Raw genomic sequence first — 12,758 nt, 5'->3', positions numbered from 1 at the left:
AACCTCCACAGAGGACTCCCATGTTCATTTTTGAACCAATCACTGGAAGTACTCTGGTTCATCCCTGCCTGCCCAGACCCAGATGCAGAAAAGCATGTGCTTGGTAAATGCTACTGCATGGAAGAGGATGAACGTATTTCTCAGATCCAGTCTAGCCTAGACATGTCTATTTAACTCACCCTAAAGCTGAGTCCAGGTTTCCCTGGGGGCTCAGTGGTAAAGAATCCAACTGCTAATGCAGGAGACTTGGGTTCAGTCTCTGAGTCAGGAAGATCCCTGGAGAAGGAAATGGCAACCCACTCCAGTATTCTTTCCTGGGAAATCCCATGGACACAGGAGCCTGGCAGGCTATAGACTATGGGGTTGCAAAAAGAGTTGGACATGACTTCAAGACTAATCAAACAAATGAAAACCTGAGTTCTAGGACTGCAGCAAGAGAACATAGCCAGGAAGAGTCCTTCTTGAAGTCATATTTGGCTCTTGAGAAAAGTCTAAACAGAGACTCCTTGGCATTCTCTGATCCCTGGGACCCCTTTCTCTAGGGCTCAGGTCCTTCCACTGTCCTGAGAACCTTAACTGTACTGCTCTCCCCCAACACACATCCATTTTGCAAACTTCTCTGTGCTCCATGGTGACACATGTCCATGCCTAGTGACCAGAAGGTGTGAATTACTAACAAAACCTAAACTCTTCCCAAGGTATTTGGGATTTTACAAGAGGAAACTGAGGAAGCGGGCTCCCACTGGTGAAGATGACATTTAACTCGAGACCTAAAGGATGAGAAGGAAGAGCAGGAGGTGGGTGTTCCAGGTAGTAGACACAGCCAGTGCAAATACCTTGAGAGAAAGGAAAAAATGCCCTGCTTAAGGAACAGGAAGGAGATCACAGCCACTGGGGTGTTGTGTTTGCGGCCAAATGACCAGCTGGAACAGGGATTTGTACACTTGGCACTTTTACAAACTCCCAGCATCCATTATTTGCTTGTGAAGCTCCTCCAGGAACAAGACTTAAATTCTAACAGTACCATGTATAAAATGCTTCCAATAGGCCAAAAGCACTGTGCCAGATGCTGTCTATATTAGCATAACCACTGATATCCCCAACAATCCTTTAAGACAAGTCATTATTACTTCTCTGTTTAGAGGGGGAAAGTGAAGATCAGAAAGGTTTAGTAACTTGTGCCTGTTGCACAGCACATGAAGATTCAGAAGTAGGACTTGAACCCAAGTCTGTCTGACATCTGAGGCTTCCCCAGTGGCTCAAGTGGTAAAAGAATCCACTTGCAATGCAAGAGCCACAGGAGACATGGGTTTGATCCCTGGGTCGGGAAGATTTCCTGAAGGAGGGCATGGCAACCCACTCCAGTGTTCTTGCCTGGAGAATCCTCATGGACAGAAGAGCCTGGCAGGCAACAGTCCATGGGGTCACAAAGAGTCAACACGGACTCAACCTAGCATGCACATGTGCTGTCTGACACCCAAATCCGTGACCTACTCTGTGCTCTGAGCACAAAATATGGGCAAGATGCAATAGCAGGAAGGTCTGTTTCCACGCAGGGTGGCCAGAAATCTCATATAATTCTAATAATTATTGTTATTGCTTTCTTGACTAGACCCTGTTCTCTGAAGGCAGGAACTCTGAATCCTGTTTCTTGCTGCATTCCTAGGAACAGAGTCCTATGCCCTGCACACAGTGGTACTCAGTCTGGGATGTGGACAAAGGCTAAGCCTCAGTTTCTTCATCTATAAAATGGGCATGTGGGGTATGTGGAGCTCCTGTGAGGCCTCAACACATAATGGGTTCTCCATAAATGTAGGCTGCTAGTTCACAATTTGTAGTTCTGGGGTCAGTTCATCTACCATCTCACCTATGCTGTGCAGTATTTAGTCATTCAGTTGTGTCCAACTCTTTGCAACCCCACAGACTGTAACCTGCCAGGCCCCTCTGTCCATGGGGATTCTCGAGGCAAGAACACTGGAGTGGGTTGCCATGCCCTCCTCCAGGGGATCTTCCAACCCAGGGATCAAACTCAGGTCTCTCACATTGCAGGTGGTTTCCTTACCATCTGAGCCACCAGGGAAGCCCACCATCTCACCTAACCCCCACATAAACCCTAAAACTTGTAGACAGGGTGGTATTATTCAGTCCCATTTCACAGATGGGGAAAGAGGTTTGTCCCCATAATGGGGCTCCCTTCTAGAATTCAGGCTGCCCGGGGGGGGCAGGACCTGTGTCCAGTCCCCAGGGCTAAAACACTAGTAGATGGTCAGTAAATATTTGTTGCACGAATGAAGAATTAACAGTCATCACCTCCTACTCTGATAACTATGCACGTCTCCCTTGTTCCTCCCTTCTAAGAGCTGGTGAATTCATGGGAAAAACGGGGAGAGACGGGATAAAGAAGGAATTAGGGTTTGCCAATGTCCACTATGAGTCAGACAGTGCTTTTTACTTTAAGTCACAGAGTCCAGCGCCTTGTTCCAGCATCCTCCATGCACAGATGAGAAACTAGAGGCTCCTCCAGAAAGCCAGATCAGGATGACCTGCCAAGATCCCCTCTCCTGGCTCCAGCCAGACCACTGGGGCACCTGCCAGCAACTCAGCAGCCTTTCACCTCTGCCTCTCAGCAGGCTGCCAGCAAAAAGAACACCCAGGAAACACATTGATCCTTCCTCGGCCTCTCCAAGGCCGGCGACAAAGGACCCTTTTCAGATGCCCTGGACCCCCGCTTCCCCAGGAAACCCCTAACTTGAGGCAGAGCCCTCAGCTAGCCCGAGCAGCCCTGCCCCCTCTCCCTACACACACCTATCAGCAAAGCGTGACTCAGCGCTTCTCCTCTGGGGAGTGGGGAGCGCCACTCTCCAGCCTATACTCCGCCCAGGTCACACACCCAGCCTCAGCATCCCTGGGTCGGGACGCCTGGGAGCCCACCCCGCGCTGGTCCGGCGCTCTCCAGGCCTCCGCAGGGCTCCGACAGGCTCCTCGGCCTCATTTCCGGCGGAGCCTGGAATCGGCGCTGGCTGGACAGCGCCCGGAGTCGAGTCACCACCGCTCGGAGCCCACACGGGTTCCTGACCCGGGCTCCCACGCGGCCCAACCCCGCGGCACGCAAAGCCCTGGGCCCCTCCCACAGAAGCACCCACCAGGGAACCTCTTGCTAAAACGCACCAACACCTCTGCAACCAGTCCGGCAGCCCCTAAGGAAGACGCAGTCAAGCCTCTTAACCCGGGAAGGTCTCCGGGCACAAGGGGTCCCCACCAATGCATGCCAACACCCCGCGCGGCCGGCCCTTCCACATCCGCAATGGAGGCTCCAATCCGCGGGCGCCTGGCTAAGGCCTGGGAGCTTCCCCACTGTTCCCTGGGCAGGGTGGAGCCGGGGTACACTTGAAGTTACTACTGGCTTATAAGAAGGGGTCGCTGACCCTCTAGATCCCACCAGCCTCGCAGTGGGGAGTAAGGCCAATTTAGGGGATTTCCAATGCAGGGCCCGTTTTGGGTAGCAGGTCCCACTTTGGGGTTCAGACAGTGTAGGGTCAGCTCTTCCTGTCTCATTTTATTTACCAGGAAGAAAAGATCCACCCCAAACTAGCCACCTTCTCTCACCCCGCTAAGGGACCTTGCTTCTGGCCACAGGGAGGAGCCGAAAACCTCGAGCCTCTGGGGCAATCTGGCCACGGAATTTTTTTTTTTTCTCCTCCTGGGTCGCTCTTAGTCTCCGGGGAGTGGGCAACCTAGAAAATTCTGCCGGGCTCTGGACTGGGATGAAAGGGCAAACCCAGGATTTGAAGCCACTAAATTCGCCCGGGATGTCTTTACCAGAGTAGACGCAGAGGTGGCCTTTACAAAAAATGAGGGCCGGGGCCGATTCAGGGTGCCACCAGGCCTGGAGGCAGAAAGCTGCCCGCCGGAGGGCGGCGCGGAGGAGGGCGCTGCCCTGTCAGGCTACGGAGCAGCAGGAGACCGGCGCCCTCCGGCTCCCTCCCTCCCGGACCGGGGCGTGGGGGGTGGGGTGGGGTGGGGTGGGGGGACACGACACACAGCGCGCGGTCCAAACCTTCGGAGGGCATTCGGTGCGACGGCATCCCCACGCCGCGGCCGGCCGGAAGGGGCCTCAGACAACACGTACGTTACCTTCAGTCACATAGCTGTGGTCCCGCAGGAAGCTGTGGTTAATTTTCCGCGTGTCCGTGTCCTCGCCCATTGAAGGCCGTGCCCGGTGCCCTGGGCATGCCCCGCCGCCGCACACCGATGCAATCCGCAGAGGTCGCGCCGGGCGCGCGGGCCATGCCGCCGCAGCCTAGCAAGGGCGCGGGCCGCCGGGGCCCCGGAGGACGGGCATCGCGCGACCAGGGGGCGGCCGGGGAACGGGCGAGGGCTGCCGAGGCGGGCGCCGCGGTCAGGCTTGAGCGCGGCGGGCGGGCGGCGGCCGCGGGTGGGGACGGGCCGGGTCCCGGGCGCGCATTCCGGCCGGCGGTGCGCGCTGCGTCCGTGCGCCCCGGCGGCGGCGGCGGCGGCTGGGTGCCGGTGCGCCTGGCTGCGGCGGCGGCGGCGACGGGAGGGGACGCGCGCGGCGCTGCGCCGACCGAGCCGGGGCCGAGCCGGGCTGCGCGGACTGGGGCCGCCGCCGCCGCCGCTGTCGCAGGCCCCTCCCTCGCGCCGCCCGCTCCTCCGCCCCCGCGGCCCGCGCCTCCCGCCTAGCGCCCGCCGCCCAGCACCCTGCAGGTGGAGCCGCGCTCCCCCGGCAGAAGCTGCCCCTCTGCGCTCTCAGTCTCACGGATGGACACCTTTGGTTCCTGGGTATGCCAGCGGGCGAGGGAGGAAGGAGATGACCAGCGGGCGGGAGGCACTGGGCAGCTGAGCATGTGGGGGCCACTTTGCGTGCCCGGTGGCTCAGACGGTAAAGCGTCTGCCTGCAATGCGGGAGCCCCGGGTTCAATCCCTGGGTCGGGAAGATCCCCTGGAGAAGCAAATGGCAACCCATTCCAGTACTCTTGCCTGGAAAATCCCATGGACCGGGGAGCCTGGCGCTCTATAGTCCATGGGGTCGCAAAGAGTCGGACACGACCGAGCGACTTCACTTTTTTTGCGTGCCCAGGTACTCCTGGTGGGTGGAGAGCTTAGAAGAGAGGAGGACCTTCAGAGGTGTTGGGGGCGGATCAGTGGATCCACTTCTGCCCAACCGCACAGACACCAGCAGTCCTTCTTAGGTGTTCAGCAACACCTCTTTGGAAAGGGAGAGATGGAAAGGTGCAAACTGCCCCCCGACGGGAACCAGAGCTGAAGGGGCCCTTGGCCTGAAATAGGGGTCCAAAACCCAGGTGGAGGTGCAGCTGGTCTCTCGAACTCCTGCAGTTTTGTGATGCTCTCTTCCTCTCAACCGTTGGGTGGGTGGGGGGGGGGGGGTACTCCAGGCATTCCCCAAACTGCAGTGGAGGCAGAAGAGTCCAGAAGGGGCTAAGGCAGGAGGCTGGGGTTATGGGAAAGGCTGGAGAAGGTGGAAGCCCCCTGAGGTTTCTGGCTGGGGAGTGAGAGGGAGTTTCTGAAGCTACAGCTGGGGTTTTATTCCTTAGAAACACCCAGAATAAAGTTCCTCCCCACCCCCACAAGCACCCTACAGGGCATAATTGAAAGGGCAGGACCCAGGAGGGGCTTGGGGCTCTGCCAACATCCCCTGGATGCTGAGTGACCCAGGGCAGGTCCCCTACCTGTCCCCTACCTCAGCTTCCTCAACCACGCCCACCTCTTAGCACAGGTATGCAGATTCAGTGCAAGGACCAGAAAATGCAGGGACCCTCCGGATGTGAAAATGAAAGTGAAGTCGCTCAGTCATGTCCCACTCTTTGCGACCCCATGGAGTGTAACCTTCCAGACTCCTCCATCCATGGGATTTCCCAGGCAAGGATACTGGAGTGGGTTGCCATTTTCTCCTCTAGGGGATCTTCCCGACACAGGGATCGAACCCAGGTCTCCCACATTGCAGGCAGTCACTTTATCATTTGAGCCACCGGGGAAGTGAAATAGGCTGATAGGCACACCCTCTCTTCCCACCAGCCTGGGCCGCTCTGATCCCTTGAGCCTAACCCCGGAGTCCCACTCTCTGTCCATTCCCCTCTCCACTCTAACTCAGTACAGAAAGTGGCTGTGACCTCAGACACTGGAAGACGGACAGACTGAGTTCAAGCCCTAACAGCGAGGGAGCCCTGGGCAAGCACAACCTCACCTGTTTAATGGATGTGATCAGAGGGCTAGTGTGGCCAGTCCATGCTTAGTAGGGGCCTGGCCTCACGGGTGCTCTGGAATGTTAGTCGCTATCATCAGGCTGAGCCTCACTTCTCTGAACTTGGAAAGACCCCTCACCCCATCTGTGAGTCCTGAAACATCCACCCCATCTTCTAGGATACCCTGGATCACCATGAAAAGGGGCTTGACCTGGCCCAACACAGTGATCCACCCCTTTCATCAGCCTCTGAGCCAGGGTGGGGACCTGGGAGTTTATGGTCTTGAACCTTGCTGGGCCCCAAGGCTCAGTTTCAGCCACTTGCACCCCCGTGAATTCTCCTCTGACTCCCTCAGGGTTCCTGAGAACTGTCTCCTCCATTCTGAAGCCCTCCCACACCAGCACCAAGGCTCCTCCCTCAACATCCTGCTCACTCCCACCCCAACACTGCTCAACCTGACACCATCCATTGTTTCCTCTCTTAAATCTGGAGGCATCTCTGGTTCTTGGCACAAAGCTGAGTTCCGCATCCTACTGCCTGTCCGTCCTCCTGACTCCATCCTCTCTCTCTCTCTGTGGCCTCCTCCTTATTCTTTCATTTGTGATGAATGTTTGTTGAGCATCTACTCTGTGAGGGCACATTTCCAGGACAGTGGTAATGAGAACAGAACAGACCAAACTCTCTGCTCTTATGGGATTGACCTATTAGTAGAGCAAGATCAGCAAGACAATATGCATATATAACATGGAGGTCATGATGAGTGAGAAGTGAAAGTGGGGTGCAGAGATGGAGATGGATGGGGGTCTATGTTATAAAGAGAGAGTGGAGAGGACCTTTCTGAGAAGATGTAATTGGGTAACTGCCGTCACCTACATCAGGAAAAGAGACCACAGCTGTCCTCACAAGATCTTTCTCATCACCCACTCTCTGCCCAAAAGATAACCTTCACCTCGACTTCTAACACTGTAATTTTGCTGGTGGGGGTGGGGGTCTTTCTGTAAATAGAATCATAGAATATGAAGGTTTTTCTACCTGGTTTCTTCTGCTCAACATTGTTTCTGAGCTTCACTCAATTTTTCATATATGGTTTATATATGTGGTTTGTTCATTTTTCACTGTTGTATAGTATTCCGTTATACAGATACACTGTATAAGGTACCCTCCTGGTGATGGACACTTAGTTTGCTTTCTGTTGGAGGTTAAGTTCTTTTATTCTCCTCCTGACTTAGGGCCTTGGAAAAGTAAATGTCAAGATAAAGCCTCTATAAGCCAGAGTCCATGCATGATTACAAAGAACATGGACCCCATTAGATGTATAAAATGAGTGAGAAATAAACATGTGCTGTGTTTGGGCACTGAGATTGGTGGATTGTTTTTTCACTGCAACATAACCTCTCCTGTGGAGACCACTACATCCCTGTGTTCCGGCTGGTGGTGGCTAGACACTTCACATGGCTTATCTTGTACTGTCCTCAAACACGTGAGGACTCTTGTCTCAGCCAGAATGAAAACTAGGCTGTATTGAAACAACTGATGACCTTTCAAAATTCTGTGCCTTATAGAATCTATTTCTCACTTGTCACATGCCCTTCACAAGTTGGCTGCAACTCTGACCCTTGTCATATTTATTCTGGGATCCAGGCTGATGGTGCAGCCCTACATTGGGCATTGCTGGGGTCATGGTAGAGGTGAAAGAGAGATCCGGGGCATAAGCTCACTCTTAGAACTTATTGGCCCAAGTAAGTTCACATAACCACCAGTCATGAGTTCAAAGGTCAGGGAGGAACGCTATAGGTCATATGGCCATTAATGACCTTATGACCTACGACCTTAATGACACAAACAAGTACAATCCTCCACCAAGAAGGGAGGATATAGTACAAATGTTTTGCTCTATGACACAACCCACTACAGTACTCATTTTATAAATAAATAAACAAACACCAAGTCACTTCCTAAGTCACCCAGCTAGTAAGTGGCAGAGCTGAGATTTACCCAGGTCTGTGAGACTCCAGTACTCTTGCCTGGAAAATCCCATGGATGGAGGAGCCTGGTAGGCTGCAGTCCATGGGGTCGCTAAGAGTCGGACACGACTGAGCGACTTCACTTTCACTTTTCCCTTTCATGCATTGGAGAAGGAAATGGCAACCCACTGCAGTGTTCTTGCCTGGAGAATCCCAGGGACGGGGGAGCCTGGTGGGCCGCCGTCTATGGGGTCGCACAGAGTCGGACAGGACTGAAGCGACTTAGCAGCAGCAGCAGTGAGACTCCAGAGCTTGCACAGTCTGCCCATACAAGCTGATGCTGATGCAACTCTCTTTCTGCCACCTTCCCCTCTGTGACTACCCAGAGGGAGTTCCCACAGGGAGTTCAAGGTGGTCTCTCTTCATTTCGGGGAACCATCTGCCTTGCCCTGGAGTAAGCTGCCTGAAGCAGTACTCGGATGGATCTTTTCTCCAGTGAAAGGCTAGACAGAAACCCGCCCACCCACGCGCAGCCTAGGTCACAGTGCCTCTGGATGGAGACTTATCTAACAACACTGAGATGCGCCGAGACCCATCAGATAGCAGCGTCATCAGGGAAGGACCCAGGGCTGTCATCTGGTCCCACACTCACAATTTTAGTCATTTTCTGCCACTGCAAAAGTGGCACATAATAGAAAATGTGTATATAAAGGAAAATAGACAAGGGATGCTCTTGAATTCATTGTACCAGAAACCTTTTGGAGTGTCCCATTCCTGGGCCTTTCAAGGTAAATTTTTGTTTTTACACAACCATGATCCATGCTTTATATTCTGTATATATTTTAATGTGTGTGTGAGCATGCTAAATCACTTAGTCGTGTTCAACTCTTTGTGACCCTATGGACCATAGCCTGCCAGGCTTCTCTGTCCATGGGATTCTCCAGGCAAGAATACTGGAGTAGGTTGCCATGGCCTGATCCAGGGGAATCTTCCCAACCTAGGAATCCAACCTGCATCTCTTATGTCTTCTGCATTGCCAGGCGGGTTCTTTACCACTAGTGTCACTTGGGAAGCCCCATTTATTTTAATGAGATAGTTCAAATAAACAAGAGACTGGAGTATATTATTACAATCCCCCCTTTTGAATATTGATTCAAAAGGAATCAATATTAAGATTCTAACATGTTAGCTTCCAATCTTTTAATGTAAGAAATAGAATCAGAGACATTGAAGCTTTTTTGCATCCCTTTCTAGCCCTAATCCTCCCACTGTCTTTCCAAACGTGAACACTGTCCCTAAATTTGTTTTCTTCTCATTCACGTTCTATTCTTTAACACATGTACATGCATTATATCATTTCATGTAATTTAAAAATGTATACAAACATTATCATATTGATTGTACCATATTGCAAATTGCTTTTTTTCTACGCCTTGTTTTTCAGCTCTGCCTAGTGTCTTCATTGATCTCGAATGCGGGAGAAAACAATCAATGATGTGCTGGAGCCTGCCCCAAGAACCTTCTTGCTGATTGTGTTTCTCCTCCAGACTCTGTGTTCAGTGATATCATGGTAATAACTAGAAATCAGCCCTATTGGGAGTATTTATAGCACAGAAACCAGCAAATGCTACAGATTCTGGCTTTTCCACCTTGTTGCATGCATGTGTGCTCAGTTGCTTCAGTCTTATTGGACTCTTTGAGACCCTATGGACTGTAGCCCACACTGTAGCCCGCCAGGATCCTCTGTCCATGGGATTCTCCAGGCAAGGATACTGGAGTGTGTTGCCATGCCCTTCTCCAGGGGATCTTCCCAACCCAGGGACTGAACCCACATCTCCTACATCTCCTGCATTTCGGGCAGATACTTTACCCACTGAGTCCTCTGGGAAGCCCTTCTCTCTTGATAGGGGTAGCTAAACATTGACAAGCATATCAGTGACTACAATTAATTTATTATTTCTCTCATTCTCTCCACCCACTTGGATGGATGTCTAGGTTGTTTCCAACCTGTTGGCGTTTCAAACAACAATTCAGTGACATCATTTTACCTGATTCCTCACACCCAAGTGTAATGGTTCTCCAGGAGGGACACCTGGAGGCAGGGTTACAGTATATGTACATATTTCACTTCCTATATGTTGCCACATCAAGAAACAATTTGTACTCCTGTATGGACTTCCCTGGTGGCTCAGACGGTAAAGAATCTGTTCGAAATGCGTGAGACCTGGATTCGATCCCTGGGTTGAGAGGATCCCCTGAAGAAGGGCATGGCAACCCACTCCAGTATTCTTGCCTGGAGAATCCCCATGGACAGAGGAGCCTGGAGGGCTACAGTCCATAGGGTCACAGAGAGCCGGACACGACTGAGTCACTAAGCACAGCACACACTGAATTGAGTGGCACTGGAAGCTGATGTAAATGCACCTCAAGTTGGTGGGTCAGCTGATAGCCGGTAGTAGTTTAATTTGCATTTCCTGATTGCTAGTGAGGTTGAGAATCTCCGTTTTCTCTTCTAAGAATTGCCTGTTGTTCCCTTTCGGCTTTTTTCTTACTGATTTTCTGGAGCTTCTTATATAGTTTTACTACCTGTTCTCTGTTCATGTGTGTTATGAAACATTCTCTGCTAATTTGTTGTTCATCTCTTAACTTTGTAGTACTGTTTTCCTTCAGAAGTTGCTAATTTTGATGTAGTGAAATTTATCACTATTTCCTTTGAAGTATTTTGCCTTTTTGTCTCTTTTTGATTTTCACTAAATCTCTATCTTGTAAGTATGAAGGTAAGCTATAGAATGGCTTTATATTTACATTTTGCCCCTCTAGAGCATAATGTTCTATTTGGAGGAAAGTAGAGATCTAACTATATACTTTTTCCATATGAAGAACCCAGTATCCAAATCAATGATTGACTAGCCTATCTTTCCCTCTCTAATTATAAAGCCAATTCTCTCTATACCAAGTTCTTTTATATATGTGGACATGTTTCTGGACTCTCTATTCTATTCCATTGGTCTTTTTTATCTGGCCCATGTGTCTTAGATAGTATGAGTGAGTGAGTGAAGTCGCTCAGTCGTGTCCGACTCTTTGTGACACCATGGACTGCAGCTTACCAGGCTCCTTAGATAGTATAGTTTTTTAATAAGGCAATATCAAGTAGATCAAATGCTATAGTCTTTACTTTTCTTCAAAATTGTCTTGACTATTCATGGATGTTTGCATTTCTATATAAAATTTCAGCTTATCAGATCCCTGTTGTCACTTTTCTTGAAACAGCAAAGAATTTATAAATTTAAACTTATAGATCAAATGGAAAATGGTATGTTCCTCTTGGGAAATGATATTTTTCTAATGCTAAATTGTCCCATTCATGGGCATGATCTGTCTCTATATTGATTCAGTTGATCATTCATGTTCTTCCATGAAGTGCTCTAATTTTCTTCCCAACAATAACAGCAAACATTTATATATTTGTATGTGCCAACTACTGTTCTAAACACTTTATATTTAACTCAGATGAATCTTCCCAACTTCCCAAAGATGTAAATACTGTTACTGTCTCCCTTTTACAAATGGGGGAACCGGCAGAGTGGTCAGGTAATTTGCCCACACCAGCCAGAAGTAGAGCTGCGATGCAGCACCAGGCATTGGAGGGTTGGAGGCCCTGCTTTGACCCCCACTGCAGTACTGCTTCCATATGGAGCTTGTACATCTGTTCTTAGATTTCATCTTAAGTACCCTATAGGTTTTACTGCCTTTGTGAATGGAGTTTGCCTCTCTTATACGTTCTAAATGGTATTGCTCTTCAGGAGAAGTGTTACTGACTTTTGTGTGCTGTCTTGTACCCAGCAGTTGTGTTGAGCTATCATATGGTTTAAATAGTTTGAGAGCTGATTATCTTGGATTTTCCATGTAGACCACGATGTCTGCAGTTAAAGACAGTTTGGGCTTTTTCTTGCCATTCTTTCCCCATTTGCTATCTGGCTCAGTTGGTTCCACTATGAAGTAGAGTTGAATAGCACTGGTGACAGAAGGCGTTTTTGTCTTTGGTCTAGTAAAGCTTTTAAAGTTCCATGTGAAAAAAAAAAAAGTGTTTGCTGTTGGGTTTTCTCATCCTTCCTAATTTTCTGGGAGAATTTATCAAAAATGAATATCAAAATTTGTCTAATGTGGGTGTGTTTTTTTTTGGCTAGTTGCTTTGTTTTGCTGTATCTATCCATATGATCATTTGGCTTTTTGCCTTTGATCTGTTAAAGCAGTGAATTAAATTAATAGTTTATCTTTAAACCATTCTTGCATTCCCAGGATAGACTAGACATAGTCATAAAGTTTTATTGACACAGAGCCATACTCATTCATTTATGCATTTTCTAGGGCCACTTTCACACTATAATTGCAGAGTTGTGTAGTTGCAGCAGAGACCATATGTCCGCAAGCCTAAAATATTTACAATCTGGTTTTTTAAGGAAAGTCTGTTAACTTTTTCTAGAAGTTTTATAATTTTGGATTTTCCATTTTGGTCTATGATCCATTTTGAATTAATTCTTGTATGTATGTGAGACATGGTTCTTTTTTTTTA

General features: G+C 49.8%; 1 protein-coding gene across 2 annotated transcripts in view; it reads right to left on the bottom strand.

Moving 5' to 3' along the window:
* The window catches only part of PPP2R2C (protein phosphatase 2 regulatory subunit Bgamma), a 166,899-nt gene extending 162,593 nt beyond the window's left edge, over nt 1-4,306 (bottom strand). Inside the window, exon 1 of one of the 2 annotated variants that reach the window (XM_024993627.2) lies at nt 4,135-4,306. In XM_024993627.2, coding sequence (XP_024849395.1) covers nt 4,135-4,204 — 70 coding nt within the window. In that variant the 5' untranslated portion in view covers nt 4,205-4,306. Of the gene's footprint in view, nt 1-4,057 lie in introns of both variants that reach the window. The other variant, XM_024993628.2, reaches the window with a different exon arrangement.
* Between the last annotated feature and the right edge of the window lie 8,452 nt (nt 4,307-12,758).

The sequence above is a fragment of the Bos taurus genome, chromosome 6 (genome assembly GCF_002263795.3).
Source record: "Bos taurus isolate L1 Dominette 01449 registration number 42190680 breed Hereford chromosome 6, ARS-UCD2.0, whole genome shotgun sequence".
Classification (NCBI taxonomy): Eukaryota; Metazoa; Chordata; class Mammalia; order Artiodactyla; family Bovidae; genus Bos; species Bos taurus.
This window is presented reverse-complemented; position numbering and strand designations above follow the sequence as displayed.